The sequence below is a fragment of the Procambarus clarkii genome, chromosome 16 (genome assembly GCF_040958095.1).
Source record: "Procambarus clarkii isolate CNS0578487 chromosome 16, FALCON_Pclarkii_2.0, whole genome shotgun sequence".
NCBI classification, from domain to species: Eukaryota; Metazoa; Arthropoda; class Malacostraca; order Decapoda; family Cambaridae; genus Procambarus; species Procambarus clarkii.
This window is the reverse complement of record NC_091165.1, coordinates 39,990,391-40,012,697: the sequence shown is the minus strand read 5'-3', so window position 1 is coordinate 40,012,697 and position 22,307 is coordinate 39,990,391. Positions and strand designations below refer to the sequence as shown.

Here is a 22,307-nt window from a genome sequence, read left to right as displayed (position 1 = left end):
CTCTCTCTCTCTCTCTCTCTCTCTCTCTCTCTCTCTCTCTCTCTCTCTCTCTCTCTCTCTCTCTCTCTCTCTCTCTCTCTCTCTCTCTCTCTCTCTCTCTCTCTCTCTCTCTCTCTCTCTCTCTCTCTCTCTCTCTCTCTCTCTCTCTCTCTCTCTCTCTCTCTCTCTCTCTCTCTCTCTCTCTCTCTCTCTCTCTCTCTCTCTCTCTCTCTCTCTCTCTCTCTCTCTCTCTCTCTCTCTCTCTCTCTCTCTCTCTCTCTCTCTCTCTCTCTCTCTCTCTCTCTCTCTCTCTCTCTCTCTCTCTCTCTCTCTCTCTCTCTCTCTCTCTCTCTCTCTCTCTCTCACTCTCTCTCTCTCTCTCTCTCTCTCTCTCACTCTCTCTCTCTCTCTCTCTCTCTCTCTCTCTCTCTCTCTCTCTCTCTCTCTCTCTCTCTCTCTCTCTCTCTCTCTCTCTCTCTCTCTCTCTCCCCCCCCCCCCCTCCCGCTACTGCGTCCCTTCCCATGAGTCTATAAACTCTTCCTTCGGTTGGTGGTAAAAAGGTCCCTACGAAGTCTTGGAGACGATCTGTTCGACGTGATACGAAACAAGGAACCAATTGATCCCTGTTGGCAAGATAACGACGTCAGGGTTGTTGAGCCCCAGACGAGGCTCTCAGAGCTCCTGGGAGACGCTCAGGTCGATCTCCACGACACACTCAAACGCTTCCTGGAGTGTGTGTCCTTCAGGAGCTCTTAGGCAAATCTCATTTTATTATGACTATAGTGTGTGTTGATAGGCTTTGTTGATGGCGTCCCTGCTTCTTTATGGGTTTTGAATAGCTAGCTATTTGCTTCAGTATACATTGATTGGTTGTTGATGTCATTTTAATTCATATGTATAGTTGTATTTTGAATTTATTACGTCATTTATAGTTACTTCCGTTGCAAGGGAAGACTACACTCTGCATCTGCAGCAGTCTGGGAGTCTATATTTATATGGTAAATTATTTTTTCATTTGTCTGTAAATCCGAGGTTAGAAATCAGATGCTTAGGGCTAGTCACTCTCAACTTTGCATGGTGATTGGTGATTATATGGAGAGTGTCATATGGTGGTCTGGACCAGCCCCTGAGGTCACCCTTGAAGGGTAATCAGCCCTCAAGCGCCCTTCACGAGGTGGCTGGATAGGAAATGTCCAAATAAATGTCTTGTAGGATTTAGCATTAATTTATATACAATATAACCAAAATGCTTCTGTAAAAAATTAAGTCAGTCTTGACTTATTCTGGATCACTGGTAATGCAAATGGTGTTTAATATTTTTTTATTTAGCTCTAGTTTTTATTCACAAGTTTTTAAGTTGTTTTGCTACATAATGGGAGTGTTTTATCATCAAGTACAACGTGTTATTTACAACCGCTTGAGCTGGGCGGTAGAGCAACAGTCTCGCTTCATGCAGGACTAAGTTCAATCCCCGAACGTCCAAGTGGTTGGGCACCATTTTTTTCCCCCGTCCCATCCCAAATCCTTATGCTGAACTCTTCTGAGTCCTATATTGTCGTAATTGCTTGGTGCTACACCCTGATAATTCTCTCCCCCTTCCTCCACTGGGCTATGCAGCCCATGTCAAGGAAATGTTTGGTAAAATGAAGCATAAATTGTCATTTATCATCAGTGGAAACAGCATCCCATTCACCTGGGTTCTTGGAGACTCGAACTGCCGCGGATCTATCTTGAGGTTATCTTGAGATGATTTCAGGGCTTTAGTGTCCCCGCGGCCCGGTCCTCGACCAGGCCTCCACCCCCAGGAAGCAGCCTGTGACAGCTGACTAACACCCAGGTACCTATTTTACTGCTAGGTAACAGGGGCATAGGTTGAAAGAAACTCTGCCCATTGTTTCTCACCGGCGCCTGGGATCGAACCCAGGACCACAGGATCACAAGTCCAGCGTGCTGTCCACTCGACCGATCGGCTCCACCCCGGATGGATACAAGAAAAGTGCTGCTCTTGTATTTGTGAGTAGGAGAGTAGTGCGAGATTCCCACTGTGTTTCATGAGAGACTCGCCTCTCCGTCCACCAGTGAAACCCGGGTATAACACGTTCCTCATCCACCAGGCCTTGAATAATACAAGATTTTGTTACCACGCCTCACACTGAAAACTATAGCTAGTCACTAAATTTATTTATTATATATGAATTTATTACATCAAAATACATGAAAAACAGCATTTTTGACCTCAGAGGCACAAATGTTTTGCGAAAGTGTTGATCACTGGCAACACTGTATTCAGATATTGACTGGGAAAAGGAATGTTCAGATGACAGATTTGTGTTCCGTGAATAATATTTTGATAACAGTGAGGTGGCAAGTGTGTAGTGAAAATGGTTACAGTGCTAGATAACATTATAGCATGTATGAGGGGGGGGGGGAGGACGTGAATATCAGTGAGGAAGACAGTGACATACACATTATTACAGTGATAAATCAAGACAATCAACATTATTGATCTAATATTAACTTACACTACAACAAATAATAGTGACCAACATCAGGCAATATCTCCAGATCTTGAGACACCCTGAAGATGCTGTTGTCTCTAATTAGTCATAATAAATATTGTGATTCATTTTTCCTCGTAGTAAGTTTTCATCTTTGAAGTTAACAAAGTTTCTTAATAGAGTTTCGAGTGTAACTTTCTTTACTAAGTCTTTAATATCACGTTCAAGTTAAGGATGTCGTGATGTACTGGTATTTACCAGAGGGAATATGTGAGTAAATGCTTGTTTCAGTACAGACGTACACGCTCCTTGTCTCTCTCTCTCTCTTTCTTTCTCTCTCTCTCTCTCTCTCTCTCTCTCTCTCTCTCTCTCTCTCTCTCTCTCTCTCTCTCTCTCTCTCTCTCTCTCTCTTTCTCTCTCTCTCTCTCTCTCTCTCTCTCTCTCTCTCTCTCTCTCTCTCTCTCTCTCTCTCTCTCTCTCTCTCTCTCTCTCTCTCTCTCTCTCTCTCTCTCTCTCTCTCTCTCTCTCTCTCTCTCTCTCTCTCTCTCTCTCTCTCTCTCTCTCTCTCTCTCTCTCTCTCTCTCTCTCTCTCTCTCTCTCTCTCTCTCTCTCTCTCTCTCTCTCTCTCTCTCTCTCCCTCTCTCTACTGGAACAATTTCTCTGCTAACAAACTATTCTAAACAAGTGATCGCCACCAAAATACCACACACATAGTCAAACATGGGTAGCCATTTCCGTAGACTTCCATCCCGAGTATATTTACTGCGAAATTTATATGTTAAGTGTACTTACCTATCACTACTTACCTATAAGTGACATTGAGGAAGTGAAGTCTGGCCCTTCACGCCTCGCTTACTATCCTTGTAAGTGAACATTTTGTTCACTTTAAGGTAGTGAACGTCTTGTAAGTTCACTGTGTGAACTTACATACTTACTTGTAAGTGAACTTTCTGAAGTTGTGGACTCGGAGGTGGCTTCCACAACGGCTTCCTTCCGTGGATTAATCAACCTGTTGATCCCCCGTACAGCACAGGTGTGTTTCCTTACGTTTCTTAGACGCATTTGCGTTTCCATGTTCCAATTGTGTTGTCTTACTCTCTCGCAATTTGAAGAGGCTGTCCATGTCTGGACATTTGTATTATCCTTGTCTGTCATGTCTATTGTCCTTGTCTGCCATGTCTATTGTCCTTGTCATTCATGTCTATTGTCTTTGTCTGTCATGTCTATTGTCCTTGTCTGTCATGTCTATTGTCCTTGTCATTCATGTCTATTGTCTTTGTCTGTCATGTCTATTGTCCTTGTCTGTCATGTCTATTGTCCTTGTCTGCAATGTCTATTGTCCTTGTCTGTCATGTCTATTGTCCTTGTCATTCATGTCTATTGTCTTTGTCTGTCATGTCTATTGTCTTTGTCTGCCATGTATATTGTCCTTGTCATTCATGTCTATTGTCTTTGTCTGTCATGTCTATTGTCCTTGTCTGTCATGTCTATTGTCCTTGTCTGCCATGTCTATTGTCCTTGTCTGTCATGTCTATTGTCCTTGTCATTCATGTCTATTGTCTTTGTCTGTCATGTCTATTGTCCTTGTCTGTCATGTCTATTGTCCTTGTCTGCCATGTCTATTGTCCTTGTCTGTCATGTCTATTGTCCTTGTCATTCATGTCTATTGTCCTTGTCTGTCATGTCTATTGTCCTTGTCTGTCATGTCTATTGTCCTTGTCATTCATGTCTATTGTCCTTGTCTGCCATGTCTATTTTCCTTGTCTGTCATGTCTATTGTCCTTGTCTGTCATGTCTATTGTCCCTGTCTGTCATGTCTATTCTCCTTGTCTGTCATGTCTATTGTCCTTGTCTGTCATGTCTATTCTCCTTGTCTGTCATGTCTATTGTCCTTGTCTGTCATGTCTATTGTCCTTGTCTCTCATGTCTATTGTCCTTGTCTGTCATGTCTATTCTCCTTGTCTGTCATGTCTATTGTCCTTGTCTGTCATGTCTACTGTCCTTGTCTGTCATGTCTATTGTCCTTGTCTGTCATGTCTATTGTCCTTGTCTGCCATGTCTATTCTCCTTGTCTGTCATGTCTATTGTCCTTGTCTGTCATGTCTATTGTCCTTATCTGCCATGTCTATTGTCCTTGTCTGTCATGTCTATTGTCCTTGTCTGCCATGTCTATTCTCTCAGCATCGTGTGTAATAATTAAATACTTTAAACTTTACTCCTCAATTAAAATAATAATATACTTAATGATAATAAAAATATTAATATGAATAATAATATCATGATACTGTAAGAGCCCATTTGGGTTGTCTTGATACTGTGAGAGCCCATTTGGGTTGTCTTGATACTGTGAGAGCCCATTTGGGTTATCTTGATACTGTGAGAGCCCATTTGGGTTATCTTGATACTGTGAGAGCCCATTTGGGTTATCTTGATACTGTGAGAGCCCATTTGGGTTATCTTGATACTGTGAGAGCCCATTTGGGTTATCTTGATACTGTGAGACCCCAGTTGGGTTATCTTGATACTGAGAGATCTCACTTGGGTTATCCTGATACTGAGAGACCTCAGTTGGGTTATCTTGATACTGTGAGACCTCACTTGGGTTATCCTGATACTGATAGACCTCACACGGGTAATCTTGATACTGTGAGAGCCCATTTGGGTTATCTTGATACTGTGAGAGCCCATTTGGGTTATCTTGATACTGTGAGAGCCCATTTGGGTTATCTTGATACTGATAGACATCACACGGGTAATCTTGATGCTGTGAGACCTCACTTGGGTTATCCTGATACTGTGAGACCCAAGTTGGGTTATCTTGATACTGAAAGACCTCACCTGGGTTATCTTGATACTGAGAGACCCCACTTGGGTTATCTTGATACTGAGAGACCTCAGTTGGGTTATCCTGATACTGAGAGACCTCACTTGGGTTATCCTGATACTGAGAGACCTCACTTGGGTTATCCTGATACTGAGAGACCTCACTTGGGTTATCTTGATACTGTGAGACCTCACTAGGGTTATCTTGATACTGATAGACCTCAAACGGGTAATCTTGATACTGTGAGACCTCACTTGGGTTATCTTGATACTGTGAGACCTTACTTGGGTTATCTTGATACTGTGAGAGCCCATTTGGGTTATCTTGATACTGTGAGAGCCCATTTGGGTTATCTTGATACTGGGAGAGCCCATTTGGGTTATCTTGATACTGTGAGACCTCCCTTCGGTTATCTTGATACTGTGAGACCTACCTTGGGTTATCTTGATACTGAGAGACGTCACTAGGGTTATCTTGATACTGATAGACCTCACTTGGGTTATCCTGATACTGAGAGACCTCACTTGGGTTATCTTGATACTGTGAGACCTCACTAGGGTTATCTTGATACTGATAGACCTCACACGGGCAATCTTGATATTGTGAGAGCCCATTTGGGTTATCTTGATACTGTGAGAGCCCATTTGGGTTATCTTGGTACTATGAGAGCCCATTTGGGTTATCTTGATACTGTGAGAGCCCATTTGGGTTATCTTGATACTGTGAGACCTCACTTGGGTTATCTTGATACTGTGAGACCTTACTTGGGTTATCTTGATACTGTGAGAGCCCATTTGGGTTATCTTGATACTGTGAGAGCCCATTTGGGTTATCTTGATACTGTGAGAGCCCATTTGGGTTATCTTGATACTGTGAGAGCCCATTTGGGTTATCTTGATACTGTGAGACCTCACTTGGGTTATCTTGATACTGTAAGAGCCCATTTGGGTTATCTTGATACTGAGGGACCTCACTTGGGTTATCTTGATACTGTGAGAGCCCATTTGGGTTATCTTGATACTGAGAGACGTCACTTGGGTTATCTTGATACTGTGAGACCTCACTTGGGTTATCTTGATACTGTGAGACCCTAATTGGATTATCTTAATACTTTAAGAGCCCATTTGGGTTATCGTGATACTGTAAGAGCCCATTTGCGTTATGCTGCACAAATGGTTCCACCAAACACATGCTCTGAACTGTGTTAACAATACACTGAGTGTTGACTCAGTTAACCCTAAACATTATGAATCTCCCTCATGAAGCGAGTTCCCAAAACTCAAAATACTTTCCCCAGAGAGACAATATATAATATATACTGATTACAGTTCGTAAATGGAGGAATTTTGTTTAATGGGAAAAATATGGAAGATATAAATAGGGACATTAAACTATAAGCCCAAGTTAGAACACGGAAGATTTGAATGAACTTCTAAATGGTTATTGCATGTCAGATGTTAATGTTATAAACAAAACAAGGAAAGTGACTGGATGTTAATGTTATAAACAAAACAAGGAAAGTGACTGGATGTTAATGTTATAAACTAAACAAGGAAAGTGACTGGATGTTAATGTTATAAACTAAACAAGGAAAGTGACTGTTGCGTCCTTAAGTTGTATGAGTTTGTTGTGAGATGTGAGTTTGGGTGAGGTGGGAGAGGCATCTTATAGCCTGGTTGGCCCCTTGAAGGGCGGTTACTTATAGCGACCGTACTTACACACGAGAGAAGGGAGGCGGGGAGGTAGGTGAGAGGGAGAGAGGGAGGGAGGGAGGGAGGGAAGGTGAGGGAAGTATAGAGATGTGGTACACAATGCCTCACCAGCCCGGCACATGACCCAGACCTTGCAGAATCAACCACAACTTTTTTTGTCTTTGGATTGCAAGATGCAATGGTGCTGTTGTTCCTGCTTTCCTCAGGAGGGAAGACTCCTCACGAGGGAAGATTCCTCAGAAGGGAAGACTCCTCAGAAGGGAAGATTCCTCAGGAGGGAAGACTCCTCACGAGGGAAGATTCCTCAGAAGGGAAGACTCCTCAGGAGAGAAGACTCCTTAGGAGAGAAGACTCCTTAGGAGGGAAGGCTCCACGAGAGGCTTGAAACAGAAGGAAAAGTCTCATTAATATGAGGTAAGAATCAGAGAATGAGAAAAAGAAGGAGTAAGACAGAAGAAGTGAGAAAGAAAAGAGTAGGAGAGACCAAAAGATGAGGAATGGAACCAGATACCGGAACATATAAACATAAGTGAATATATTACAAATAAAATCATGAAAAATAAAGTCACTAATCCCCTTTAAACATGTGATAAACACTAACTAGCAATTGAAACCTAAATTAAAATAATAATAATTAATTATTACTATTAATATTATTATTTTAATGATGAAAGATTTCAATACTGCCAGCAAGCAACAATATCAAAGATGAACCAATAAAGTTCGGGGAGAAAAGTTCAATATTTTAATTTTCAAGAAGATCAGAAGATATGAAGAAAGATGCCTTAAAGTGAGCCAATATTGGCGCTTTTCCCATCCATCAGCACTCGATTTACAGTCCTCAAATTACCGAGTGGCGCTTCCCACTCTGGCTGAGTGAACTATGAGTACTCTCTCTCTCTCTCTCTCTCTCTCTCTCTCTCTCTCTCTCTCTCTCTCTCTCTCTCTCTCTCTCTCTCTCTCTCTCTCTCTCTCTCTCTCTCTCTCTCTCTCTCCCTCTCTTTCTCTCTCTCTCTCTCTCTCTCTCTCTCTCTCTCTCTCTCTCTCTCTCTCTCTCTCTCTCTCTCTCTCTCTCTCTCTCTTTCTCTCTCTCTCTCTCTCTTTCTCTCTCTCTCTCTCTCTCTCTCTCTCTCTCTCTCTCTCTCTCTCTCTCTCTCTCTCTCTCTCTCTCTCTCTCTCTCTCTCTCTCTCTCTCTCTCTCTCTCTCTCTCTCTCTCTCTCTCTCTCTCTCTCTCTCTCTCTCTCTCTCTCTCTCTCTCTCTCTCTCTCTGTACACCAGTTGACTGACGGTTGAGAGGCGGGACCAAAGAGCCAGAGCTCAACCCCCGCAAGCACAACTTTGTGAGTACACACAGGCATGCTCAAACAAAACACACTAATTTTTACCCCACAATCCCCCCCCCACACACACACAAATACCCCCCAGATCAAAACCACAATCCTCTCTAAACTTGCCATACATACTTCTCCTCCCACAAACAACCACAATTGCCCCCACTCCCCCCCCCCCCACAAACCTACCCCCACACAAACTTTAGTCCCAGTAAAACAAAGTTTCCACAAAGTCTCCCCCACAAATTATAATTAGGCAACAGATCCCAGACATCACTTGTGTGTGTGCATTGGTATGTGGGTGTGTGGGTGAGTGTGTGTGTGCATTGGTGTGTGGGTGTGTGTGTGTTTGCATTGGTGTGTGGAAGTGTGTGTGTGTGTGTGTGCATTGGTGTGTGGGTGTGTGTGTGTGTGTGTGCATTGGTGTGTGGAAGTGTGTGTGTGTGTATGTGCATTGGTGTGTGGGTGTGTGTGTGTGTGTGCATTGGTGTGTGGAAGTGTGTGGGGGTGTGTGTGGAAGTGTGTGGGGGTGTGTGGGGGTGTGTGAGGATGTGTGTGTGGGTGTGTGGAAGTGTGTGGGGAAGTCTAGTGTATGGGTGTGTGTGGGTGTGTGTGGGGGGGGGGGGGTACTTTCCCGTGATTTAATGAGATTGGGAAATAATGTTTCTCACTGGGTTTTTACCCCTCGGTAAATCTTCATAATGGAACGGGGAAGAAAATCGGGGAATAAAGCTAATAAAGTCGGAATGCAATAAAGTTACCAGGCGTGTTCGTCACTATTAAGGGGAAGGAGGGGGGCGTTGGGGGTGGAATGGGGGGGAAGGGGGACAGGAAGACAGATAGAAGAGCAGGTGGAGGGAGAAGTGAGACAGAGGAGAATGGAATGGGAGAGATGTGAAGCAAAGTTGCGTCCTCGTTCGTTGCTAATTCCTGGTAAGATATTGCGTCAGGGGGGCATTCTTGCGTCTTTGTGCGCTCTTCCGACCTTGTTCATTATTGCGTCCTTGTGCGTCATTGATAGTATTTGCGTCCTTGGATTCTTCTGCGTCCTTATACGTCCTCAGTTGTGTATAAGACGCAGGTTCTAATACCTTACATTGTCTTGTATTATTGCGTCATAATACATCTTGTATTATCGCGTCATAATTCATCTTGTATTATCGCGTCATAATACATCTAGTATTATTGCGTCATAATACATCTTGTATTATTGCGTCATAATACATCTTGTATTATTGCGTCATAATACATCTTGTATTATTGCGTCATAATACATCTTGTATTATTACGTCATAATACATCTTGTATTATTGCGTCATAATACATCTTGTATTATTGCGTCATAATACATCTTGTATTATTACGTCATAATACATCTTGTATTATTGCGTCATAATACATCTTGTATTATTGCGTCATAATACATCTTGTATTATTGCGTCATAATACATCTTGTATTATTGCGTCATAATACATCTTGTATTATTGCGTCATAATACATCTTGTATTATTGCGTCATAATACATCTTGTATTATCGCGTCATAATGCATCTTGTATTATTGCGTCATAATACATCTTGTATTATCGCGTCATAATGCATCTTGTATTATTGCGTCATAATACATCTTGTATTATCGCGTCATAATGCATCTTGTATTATCGCGTCATAATACATCTTGTATTATTGCGTCATAATACATCTTGTATTATTACGTCATAATACATCTTGTATTATTACGTCATAATACATCTTGTATTATTGCGTCATAATACATCTTGTATTATTACGTCATAATACATCTTGTATTATTACGTCATAATACATCTTGTATTATCGCGTCATAATACGTCTTGTATTATTACGTCATAATACATCTTGTATTATTGCGTCATAATACATCTTGTATTATTGCGTCATAATACATCTTGTATTATTGCGTCATAATACATCTTGTATTATTGCGTCATAATACATCTTGTATTATTGCGTCATAATACATCTTGTATTATTGCGTCATAATACATCTTGTATTATTACGTCATAATACATCTTGTATTATTGCGTCATAATACATCTTGTATTATCGCGTCATAATGCATCTTGTATTATTGCGTCATAATACATCTTGTATTATCGCGTCATAATACATCTTGTATTATCGCGTCATAATGCATCTTGTATTATTGCGTCATAATACATCTTGTATTATCGCGTCATAATACATCTAGTATTATTGCGTCATAATACATCTTGTATTATTGCGTCATAATACATCTTGTATTATTGCGTCATAATACATCTTGTATTATTGCGTCATAATACATCTTGTATTATTACGTCATAATACATCTTGTATTATTGCGTCATAATACATCTTGTATTATTGCGTCATAATACATCTTGTATTATCGCGTCATAATACGTCTTGTATTATCGCGTCATAATACGTCTTGTATTATCGCGTCATAATACGTCTTGTATTATTGCGTCATAATATTACATCTTGTATTATTGCGTCATAATACGTCTTGTATTATCGCGTCATAATACGTCTTGTATTATTGCGTCATAATATTACATCTTGTATTATTGCGTCATAATACATCTTGTATTATTGCGTCATAATACGTCTTGTATTATTGCGTCATAATTCATCTTGTATTATTGCGTCATAATACGTCTTGTATTATTGCGTCATAATTCATCTTGTATTATTGCGTCATAATATTACATCTTGTATTATTGCGTCATAATACATCTTGTATTATTGCGTCATAATACGTCTTGTATTATCGCGTCATAATACGTCTTGTATTATTGCGTCATAATATTACATCTTGTATTATTGCGTCATAATACATCTTGTATTATTGCGTCATAATACATCTTGTATTATTGCGTCATAATACATCTTGTATTATCGCGTCATAATACGTCTTGTATTATTGCGTCATAATACGTTTTGTATTATTGCGTCATAATACGTCTTGTATTATCGCGTCATAATACGTTTTGTATTATTGCGTCATAATACATCTTGTATTCACATCATGGAGCCCTAATGCACATAGGCGTAGTTGATGCGTTCTTATACGCCCCAGTGTCCTTGTGCGTCAGTGCGTCCTTGTGCGTCAGTGCGTCCTTGTGCGTTAGTACGTCCTTGTGCGTCAGTGCGTCCTTGTGCGTCAGTGCGTCCTTGTGCGTTAGTGCGTCCTTGTGCGTCAGTGCGTCCTTGTGCGTCAGTGCGTCCTTGTGCGTTAGTGCGTCCTTGTGCGTCAGTGCGTCCTTGTGCGTCAGTGCGTCCTTGTGCGTTAGTGCGTCCTTGTGCGTCAGTGCGTCCTTGTGCGTCAGTGCGTCCCAGTACGTCAGTGCGTCCCAGTACGTCAGTGCGTCCCAGTACGTCAGTGCGTCCCAGTACGTCAGTGCGTCCCAGTACGTCAATGCGTCCCAGTACGTCAGTGCGTCCTTGTGCGTTAGTGCGTCCTTGTCCGTCAGTGCGTCCCTGTGCGTCAGTGCGTCCTTGTGCGTCAGTGCGTCCTTGTGCGTTAGTGCGTCCCAGAACGTCAGTGCGTCCTTGTGCGTCAGTGCGTCCCAGTACGTCAGTGCGTCCCAGTACGTCAGTGCGTCCTTGTGCGTCAGTGCATCCTTGTGCGTCAGTGCGTCCCAGTACGTCGCACTGACGCACAGGGACGCACTGACGCACTGTTAGCCACACTCAGGGTGGTAGAAGCCAACAACAGCCACACTCAGGGTGGTAGAAGCCAACTACAGCCACACTTAGGGTGGTAGAAGCCAACAACAGCCACACTCAGAGTGGTAGAAGCCAACAACAGCCACACTCAGGGTGGTAGAAGCCAACAACAGCCACACTCAGGGTGGTAGAAGCCAACTCCAGCCACACTCAGGGTGGTAGAAGCCACCTCCAGCCACACTCAGGGTGGTAGAAGCCAACTCCAGCCACACTCAGGGTGGTAGAAGCCAACTACAGCCACACTCAGGGTGGTAGAAGCCAACTACAGCCACACTCAGGGTGGTAGAAGTCAACTACAGCCACACTCAGGATGGTAGAAGCCAACAACAGCCACACTCAGGGTGGTAGAAGCCAACAACAGCCACACTCAGGGTGGTAGAAGCCAACAACAGCCACACTCAGGGTGGTAGAAGCAAACTCCAGCCACACTCTGGGTGGTAGAAGCCACCTCCAGCCACACTCAGGGTGGTAGAAGCCAACTACAGCCACACTCAGGGTGGTAGAAGCCAACTACAGCCACACTCTGGGTGGTAGAAGCCAACAACAGCCACACTCAGGGTGGTAGAAGCCAACTCCAGCCACACTCAGGGTGGTAGAAGCCAACTCCAGCCACACTCAGGGAGGTAGAAGCCAACTCCAGCCACACTCAGGGTGGTAGAAGCCAACAAAAGCCACACTCAGGGTAGTAGAAGCCAACAACAGCCACACTCAGGGTGGTAGAAGCCAACTACAGCCACACTCAGGGTGGTAGAAGCCAACTACAGCCACACTCAGGGTGGTAGAAGCCAACTCCAGCCACACTCAGGGTGGTAGAAGCCAACTACAGCCACACTCAGGGTGGTAGAAGCCAACTACAGCCACACTCTGGGTGGTAGAAGCCAACAACAGCCACACTCAGGGTGGTAGAAGCCAACTCCAGCCACACTCAGGGTGGTAGAAGCCAACTCCAGCCACACTCAGGGAGGTAGAAGCCAACTCCAGCCACACTCAGGGTGGTAGAAGCCAACAAAAGCCACACTCAGGGTAGTAGAAGCCAACAACAGCCACACTCAGGGTGGTAGAAGCCAACTACAGCCACACTCAGGGTGGTAGAAGCCAACTACAGCCACACTCAGGGTGGTAGAAGCCAACTCCAGCCACACTCAGGGTGGTAGAAGCCAACTACAGCCACACTCAGGGTGGTAGAAGCCAACTACAGCCACACTCAGGGTGGTAGAAACCAACAACAGCCACACTCAGGGTGGTAGAAGCCAACAACAGCCACACTCAGGGTGGTAGAAGCCAACTCCAGCCACACTCAGGGTGGTAGAAGCCAACAACAGCCACACTCAGGGTGGTAGAAGTCAACTACAGCCACACTGTCAAAGCTAGATGTGCCAGCTCTCATAAATGCCGGTCAAGAGTCATATAACATTAGGGAATCGGCTGATGGAAAGTCGGGGCCCATGAGCTGAGGCCCGGCCATGCTAGCACAGACAAGGCGGACATAGACAGTTGCCTCAGAGAGTCACGGGTGGAACTATGAAGCACACATTGAGCGCAAGGATGGGAGCCGGTCGGCCGAGCGGACAGCACGCTGGACTTGTGATCCTGTGGTCCCGGGTTCGATCCCGGGCGCCGGCGAGAAACAATGGGCAGAGTTTCTTTCACCCTATGCCCCTGTTACCTAGCAGTAAAATAGGTACCTGGGTGTTAGTCAGCTGTCTCGGGCTGCTTCCTGGGGGTGGAGGCCTGGTCGAGGACCGGGCCGCGGGGACACTAAAAGCCCCGAAATCATCTCAAGATAACCTCAAGATAACGTCAGTGCGTCCTTGTGCGTCAGTGCATCCTTGTGCGTCAGTGCGTCCCAGTACGTCAGTGCGTCCTTGTGCGTCAGTGCGTCCCAGTACGTCAGTGCGTCCTTGTGCGTCAGTGCGTCCCAGTACGTCAGTGCGTCCTTGTGCGTCAGTGCGTCCCAGTACGTCAGTGCGTCCTTGTGCGTCAGTGCATCCTTGTCCGTCAGTGCGTCCCTGTGCGTCAGTGCGTCCTTGTGCGTCAGTGCATCCTTGTGCGTCAGTGCGTCCCAGTACGTCAGTGCGTCCCAGAACGTCAGTGCGTCCCAGTACGTCAGTGCGTCCTTGTGCGTCAGTGCGTCCCAGTACGTCAGTGTGTCCTTGTGCGTCAGTGCGTCCCAGTACGTCAGTGCGTCCTTGTGCGTCAGTGTGTCCCAGTACGTCAGTGCGTCCTTGTGCATCAGTGCGTCCTTGTCCGTCAGTGCGTCCCTGTGCGTCAGTGCGTCCTTGTGCGTCAGTGCATCCTTGTGCGTCAGTGCATCCCAGTACGTCAGTGCGTCCCAGTACGTCAGTGCGTCCCAGTACGTCAGTGTGTCCTTGTGCGTCAGTGCGTCCCAGTACGTCAGTGTGTCCTTGTGCGTCAGTGCGTCCCAGTACGTCAGTGTGTCCTTGTGCGTCAGTGCGTCCCAGTACGTCAGTGTGTCCTTGTGCGTCAGTGCGTCCCAGTACGTCAGTGCGTGCTTGTGCGTCAGTTTCTTAACGAACGCGTTATTATGACTTTTCAACGCGCATTTGAGAGTTTTGAGACGACTCTAAAATTGCTTATTAAATGATTAGTTGCTGCGTAGGAGGAGAGGGAGGGAGAGAGGGAGAGGGAGAGAGACGGAGAGAGAGAGAGAGAGGGAGGGAGAGGGAGAGGGAGAGGGAGAGGGAGGGAGGGAGGGAGAGATAGAGGGAGAGAGGGAGAGAGAGAGAGAGAGAGAGAGAGAGAGAGAGAGAGAGAGAGAGAGAGAGAGAGAGAGAGAGAGAGAGAGAGAGAGAGAGAGAGAGAGAGGGGGAGAGAGAGAGAGAGAGAGAGAGAGAGAGAGAGAGAGAGAGAGAGAGAGAGAGAGAGAGAGAGAGAGAGAGAGAGAGAGAGAGAGAGAGAGAGAGAGAGAGGGAGAGAGAGAGAGAGAGAGAGGGAGAGAGAGAGAGAGAGAGAGAGAGAGAGAGAGAGAGAGAGAGAGAGAGAGAGAGAGAGAGAGAGAGAGAGAGAGAGAGAGAGAGAGAGAGAGAGAGAGAGAGAGAGAGAGAGAGAGAGAGAGAGAGAGAGAGAGAGAGAGAGAGAGAGAGAGAGAGAGAGAGGGAAGAAAGAGGTGCAAAAAGAGTTCCTCTTGAATATCAACTTAGAGCATTGAAAATACCTTCCTATTGTGGATGAGGACTAAGTGGTGGGGGCATACTCCTCCCACGGTGGTGGAGAGTGGGGCATACTCCTCCCACGGTGGTGGAGAGTGGGGCATATTCCCCCACGGTGGTGGAGAGTGGGGCATACTCCTCCCACGGTGGTGGAGAGTGGGGCATACTCCTCCCACGGTGGTGGAGAGTGGGGCATACTCCTCCCACGGTGGTGGAGAGTGAGGCATACTCCTCCCACGGTGGTGGAGAGTGAGGCATACTCCTCCCACGGTGGTGGAGAGTGAGGCATACTCCTCCCACGGTGGTGGAAAGTGAGGCATACTCCTCCCACGGTGGTGGAAAGTGAGGCATACTCCTCCCACGGTGGTGGAAAGTGAGGCATACTCCTCCCACGGTGGTGGAAAGTGAGGCATACTCCTCCCACGGTGGTGGAGAGTGAGGCATACTCCTCCCACGGTGGTGGAGAGTGGGGCATACTCCTCACACGGTGGTGGAGAGTGGGGCATACTCCTCCCACGGTGGTGGAGAGTGGGGCATACTCCTCCCACGGTGGTGGAGAGTGGGGCATACTCCTCCCACGGTGGTGGAGAGTGGGGCATACTTCCCCACGGTGGTGGAGAGTGGGGCATACTCCTCCCACGGTGGTGGAGAGTGGGGCATACTCCTCCACAGTGGTGGAGAGTGAGGCATACTCCCCCTCGGTGGTGGAGAGTGAGGCATACTTCTCCAACGGTGTTGGAGAGTGGGGCATACTCCCCCACAGTGATGGAGAGTGGGGCATACTTCTCCCACGGTGGGCATACCTCTCCCACGGAGGTGGAGAGCGAGGCATACCTCTCCCACGGTGGTGGAGAGTGAGGCATACTCCTCCCACGGTGGTGGAGAGTGAGGCATACTCCCCCACAGTGGTGGAGAGTGAGGCATACTCCTCCCACGGTGGTGGAGAGTGGGGCATACTCCTCCCACGGTGGTGGAGAGTGAGGCATACTCCTCCACAGTGGTGGAGAGTGGGGCATACTCCTCCCACGGTGGTGGAGAGTGGGGCATACTCCTCCCACGGTGGTGGAGAGTGGAGAATACTTCTCCCACGGTGGTGGAGAGTGAGGCATACTTTTCCCACGGTGGTGGAGAGTGAGGCATACTCCTCCCACGGTGGTGAAGAGTGAGGCATACTCCCCCACGGTGGTGGAGAGTGAGGCATACTCCCCCACAGTGGTGGAGAGTGGGGCATACTCCCCCCACAGTGGTGGAGAGTGAGGCATACTCCTCCCACGGTGGTGAAGAGTGAGGCATACTCCCCCACGGTGGTGGAGAGTGAGGCATACTCCCCCACAGTGGTGGAGAGTGGGGCATACTCCCCCCACAGTGGTGGAGAGTGGAGCATACTCCCCAGCAGTGGTGGAGAGTGGGGCATACTCCTCCCACGGTGGTGGAGAGTGGAGAATACTTCTCCCACGGTGGTGGAGAGTGAGGCATACTTTTCCCACGGTGGTGGAGAGTGAGGCATACTCCTCCCACGGTGGTGAAGAGTGAGGCATACTCCCCCACAGTGGTAGAGAGTAAGGCATACTCCCCAACAATGTGGAGAGTGGAGCATACTCCCCAACAGTGGTGGAGAGTGGAGCATACTCCCCAGCAGTGGTGGAGAGTGAGGCATACTCCCCCAATGGTGGTGGAGAGTGGGGCACACTCCCCCACAGTGGTGGAGAGTGGGGCACACTCCCCCACAATGTTGGAGAGTGGGGCATACTTCCCCACAGTGGTGGAGAGTGAGGCATACTCCCCCACAGTGGTGGAGAGTGAGGCATACTCCCCCACAGTGGTGGAGAGTGGGGCACACTCCCCCACAATGTTGGAGAGTGGGGCATACTTCCCCACAGTGGTGGAGAGTGAGGCATACTCCCCCACAGTGGTGGAGAGTGAGGCATACTCCCCCACAGTGGTGGAGAGTGAGGCATAAAGTATTACACATGAGAAAAATATACTGAAAACACCCCCGACAAATTTCTTCACCAATATACATAAAATATCCGCTAGACTGAACAACAATTCAGTCCGTCCTCTTAAGGTTCCCAAACGGCAAGAAAACGGTCAATTTAAAGTGGTCTCTCCTAACCTGCCAGAGGACCCACAACAGAAAACGGGACAGTACGTTACTTTCGCCAGCCGCTTCCAGTTTTCTAGCACGACAGTTTTTGGCTTTGTGTGACGCATACGTTCGAAATGCGACGTTTTTTGTAGGACAGGTTGTAGGAGGACAGGTTGTAGGAGGCCAGGTTGTAGGAGCTCAGGTTGTTATAGGACTGATTGAATGAGGACAGGCTGTGGTAGTATAAGTTGTAGGAGGAGAGGTTGTTGGAAGACAGGTTGTAGGAGGACAGCCTGTAGGAGGACAGGTTGTAGGAGGACAGGTTGTTGGAAGACAGGTTGTAGGAGGACAGCCTGTAGGAGGACAGGTTGTAGGAGGACAGGTTGTTGGAAGACAGGTTGTAGGAGGACAGCCTGTAGGAGGACAGGTTGTAGGAGGACAGGTTGTTGGAAGACAGGTTGTAGGAGGACAGCCTGTAGGAGGACAGGTTGTAGGAGGACAGGTTGTAGGACGACAGGCTGTAGGACAGGTTGTAGGACAGGTTGTAGGACAAGTTGTTGGAAGACAGGTTGTTGGAGGACAGGTTGTAGGACGACAGGCTGTAGGACAGGTTATAGGAGGACAGGATGTAGGAGGACAGGTTGTTGGAGGACAGGTTGTAGGAGGACAGGTTGTTGAAGGACAGGATGTAGGAGGACAGGTTGTAGGAGGACAGGTTGTAGGACGAAAGGTTGTAGGAGGACAGGATGTAGGAGGAAAGACTGTAGGAGGACAGGGTGTAGGAGAACAGGTTGTTGGAGGACAGGTTGTAGGACGACAGGCTGTAGGAGGACAGGTTGTTGGAGGACAGGTTGTAGGACGACAGGCTGTAGGAGGACAGGTTGTTGGAGGACAGGTTGTAGGACGACAGGCTGTAGGACAGGTTATAGGAGGACAGGTTGTAGGACGACAGGCTGTAGGAGGACAGGTTGTAGGAGGACACGTTGTTGGAGGACAGGTTGTAAGACGACAGGCTGTAGGAGGACAGGTTGTTGGAGGACAGGGTGTAGGACGAAAGGCTGTAGGACAGGTTGTAGGAGGACAGGTTGTAGGAGGACAGGCTGTAGGAGGACAGGTTGTAGGTGGACAGGCTGTAGGACAGGTTGTAGGAGGACACGTTGTTGGAGGACAGGTTGTAGGACGACAGGCTGTAGGACAGGTTGTAGGAGGACACGTTGTTGGATGACAGGTTGTAGGTCGAAAGGTTGTAGGAGGATAGGTTTTAGGAGGAAAGACTGTAGGAGGACAGATTATAGGAGAACAGGTTGTTGGAGGATAGGCTGTAGGAGGACAGGATGTAGGAGGACAGGTTGTAGGTGGACAGGCTGTATGAGGACAGGTTGTAGGAGGACAGGCTGTATGAGGACAGGTTGTAGAAGGACAGGTTGTAGGAGGACAGGCTGTAGGAGGACAGGTTGTAGGAGGACAGGTTGTAGGAGGACAGGTTGTAGGTGGACAGGCTGTAGGAGGACAGGTTGTAGGAGGACAGGGTTGTAGGAGGACAGGTTGTAGGAGGACAGGCTGTAGGAGGACAGGTTGTAGGAGGACAGGGTTGTAGGAGGACAGGTTGTAGGAGGACAGGTTGTAGGAGGACAGGCTGTAGGAGGACAGGTTGTTGGAGGACAGGTTGTAGGAGGACAGGTTGCTGGAGGACAGGTTGCTGGAGGACAGGTTGTATTAGGACAGGTTGTAGGAAGACATGATGTAGAAGGATAGGTTGTAGGAGGACAGGTTGTAGGAAGACAGGATGTTGGAGGACAGGTTGTAGGAGGACACGTTGTAGGAAGACAGGATGTAGGAGGACAGGTTGTAGGAGGACAGGTTGTAGGAGGACAGGTTATAGGAAGACAGGTCGTTGGAGGACAGGTTGTAGGAGGACATGTTGTAGGAGGGCAGGTTGTAGAAGGACAGGCTGTAGGAGGACGGATTGTAGGAGGACAGGTTGTAGGAGGACAGGTTGTAGGAGGACAGGCTGTAGGAGGACAGGTTGTAGGAGGACAGGGTTGTAGGAGGACAGGTTGTAGGAGGACAGGTTGTAGGAGGACAGGCTGTAGGAGGACAGGTTGTAGGAGGACAGGTTGTAGGAGGACAGGTTGTAGGAGGACAGGTTGTAGGAGGACAGGTTGTAGGAGGACAGGCTATAGGAGGACAGGCTGTAGGAGGACAGGTTGTAGAAGGACAGGTTGTAGGACAGGTTATAGGAGGACAGGTTGTAGGTGGACAGGCTGTAGGACAGGTTGTAGGAGGACACGTTGTTGGATGACAGGTTGTAGGACGAAAGGTTGTAGGAGGATAGGTTTTAGGAGGAAAGACTGTAGGAGGACAGATTATAGGAGAACAGGTTGTTGGAGGATAGGCTGTAGGAGGACAGGATGTAGGAGGACAGGATGTAGGAGGAAAGATTGTAGGTGGACAGGCTGTATGAGGACAGGTTGTAGAAGGACAGGTTGTAGGAGGACAGGCTGTAGGAGGACAGGTTGTAGGAGGACAGGTTGTAGGTGGACAGGCTGTAGGAGGACAGGTTGTAGGAGGACAGGGTTGTAGGAGGACAGGTTGTAGGAGGACAGGCTGTAGGAGGAAAGGTTGTAGGAGGACAGGGTTGTAGGAGGACAAGTTGTAGGAGGACAGGTTGTAGGAGGACAGGCTGTAGGAGGACAGGTTGCTGGAGGACAGGTTGTAGAAGGACAGGTTGTAGGAAGACATGATGTAGAAGGACAGGTTGTAGGAGGACAGGTTGTAGGAAGACAGGATGTTGGAGGACAGGTTGTAGGAGGACACGTTGTAGGAAGACAGGATGTAGGAGGACAGGTTGTAGGAGGACAGGTTGTAGGAGGACAGGTTGTAGGAGGACAGGGTTGTAGGAGGACAGGTTGTAGGAGGACAGGCTGTAGGAGGAAAGGTTGTAGGAGGACAGGGTTGTAGGAGGACAGGTTGTAGGAGGACAGGTTGTAGGAGGACAGGCTGTAGGAGGACAGGTTGCTGGAGGACAGGTTGTAGAAGGACAGGTTGTAGGAAGACATGATGTAGAAGGACAGGTTGTAGGAGGACAGGTTGTAGGAAGACAGGATGTTGGAGGACAGGTTGTAGGAGGACACGTTGTAGGAAGACAGGATGTAGGAGGACAGGTTGTAGAAGGACAGGTTGTAGGAGGACAGGTTGTAGGAAGACAGGTCGTTGGAGGACAGGTTGTAGGAGGACAGGCTGTAGGAGGAAAGGTTGTAGGAGGACAGGGTTGTAGGAGGACAGGTTGTAGGAGGACAGGTTGTAGGAGGACAGGCTGTAGGAGGACAGGTGGCTGGAGGACAGGTTGTAGAAGGACAGGTTGTAGGAAGACATGATGTAGAAGGACAGGTTGTAGGAGGACAGGTTGTAGGAAGACAGGATGTTGGAGGACAGGTTGTAGGAGGACACGTTGTAGGAAGACAGGATGTAGGAGGACAGGTTGTAGGAGGACAGGTTGTAGGAGGACAGGTTGTAGGAAGACAGGTCGTTGGAGGACAGGTTGTAGGAGGACATGTTGTAGGAGGGCAGGTTGTAGAAGGACAGGCTGTAGGAGGACGGATTGTAGGAGGACAGGTTGTAGGAGGACAGGCTGTAGGAGGACAGGTTGTAGGAGGACATTGTTGTAGGAGGACAGGTTGTAGGAGGACAGGTTGTAGGAGGACAGGCTGTAGGAGGACAGGTTGTAGGAGAACAGGCTGTAGGAGGACAGGTTGTAGGAGGACAGGTTGTAGGAGGACAGGTTGTAGGAGGACAGGCTATAGGAGGACAGGCTGTAGGAGGACAGGTTGTAGAAGGACAGGTTGTAGGAGGACAGGTTATAGGAGGACAAGTTGCAGGAGGACAGGTTGTAGGAGGACAGCATGAGATATATACCTGACAGCATAATGATATACTTGACAGCATAAACATATTCCTGACAGCATAAAGATATACTTGACAGCATAAACATATTCCTGACAGCATAACGATACACCTAAGTAGAAAATATAACTAAGATGATGAGAGTATACCTTAAAATATACCAGTATATCCTTCTTGAAGATGTTTTCTCTACATACGATGATATATCTTGCATCTACAATATTATATTACAAGCAGACTTAGTGTTACTCTTCAAGCCTCTACAACATGTTATATCAAGCCTCTACAACATGTCATATCAAGCCTCTACAACATGTTATATCAAGCCTCTACAACATGTCATATCAAGCCTCTACAACATGTTATATCAAGCCTCTACAACATGTTATATCAAGCCCCTACAACATGTCATATCAAGCCCCTACAACATGTTATATCAAGCCTCTACAACATGTTATATCAAGCCTCTACAACATGTTATATCAAGCCTCTACAACATGTTATATCAAGCCTCTACAACATGTCATATCAAGCCTCTGCAACATGTCATATCAAGCCTCTACAACATGTCATATCAAGCCCCTACAACATGTTATATCAAGCCCCTACAACATGTTATATCAAGCCTCTGCAACATGTCATATCAAGCCTCTACAACATGCCATATCAAGCCTCTACAACATGTCATATCAAGCCTCTACAAAATGTTATATCAAGCCTCTACAACATGTCATATCAAGCCTCTACAACATGTCATATCAAGCCTCTACAACATGTTATATCAAGCCTCTACAACATGTTATATCAAGCCCCTACAACATGTCATATCAAGCCCCTACAACATGTTATATCAAGCCTCTGCAACATGTCATATCAAGCCTCTACAACATGTCATATCAAGCCTCTACAACATGTCATATCAAGCCTCTACAACATGTTATATCAAGCCTCTACAACATGTTATATCAAGCCTCTACAACATGTCATATCAAGCCTCTACAACATGTTATATCAAGCCTCTACAACATGTTATATCAAGCCCCTAC

At 47.0% G+C, this 22,307-nt stretch overlaps 1 protein-coding gene across 1 annotated transcript in view; it reads right to left on the bottom strand.

The window, feature by feature from the left end:
* Positions 1–19,278, bottom strand: part of LOC138365360 (homeobox protein 5-like) — a 72,422-nt gene extending 53,144 nt beyond the window's left edge. Inside the window, exons 1-3 of the mRNA XM_069325666.1 lie at positions 19,082–19,278; positions 17,486–17,651; positions 4,764–5,632 (exon numbers count right to left, since the gene is read on the bottom strand). Of these exons, the coding sequence (XP_069181767.1) occupies positions 4,764–5,632; positions 17,486–17,651; positions 19,082–19,278 (1,232 nt within the window). The remainder of the gene's footprint in view (positions 1–4,763; positions 5,633–17,485; positions 17,652–19,081) is intronic.
* Between the last annotated feature and the right edge of the window lie 3,029 nt (positions 19,279–22,307).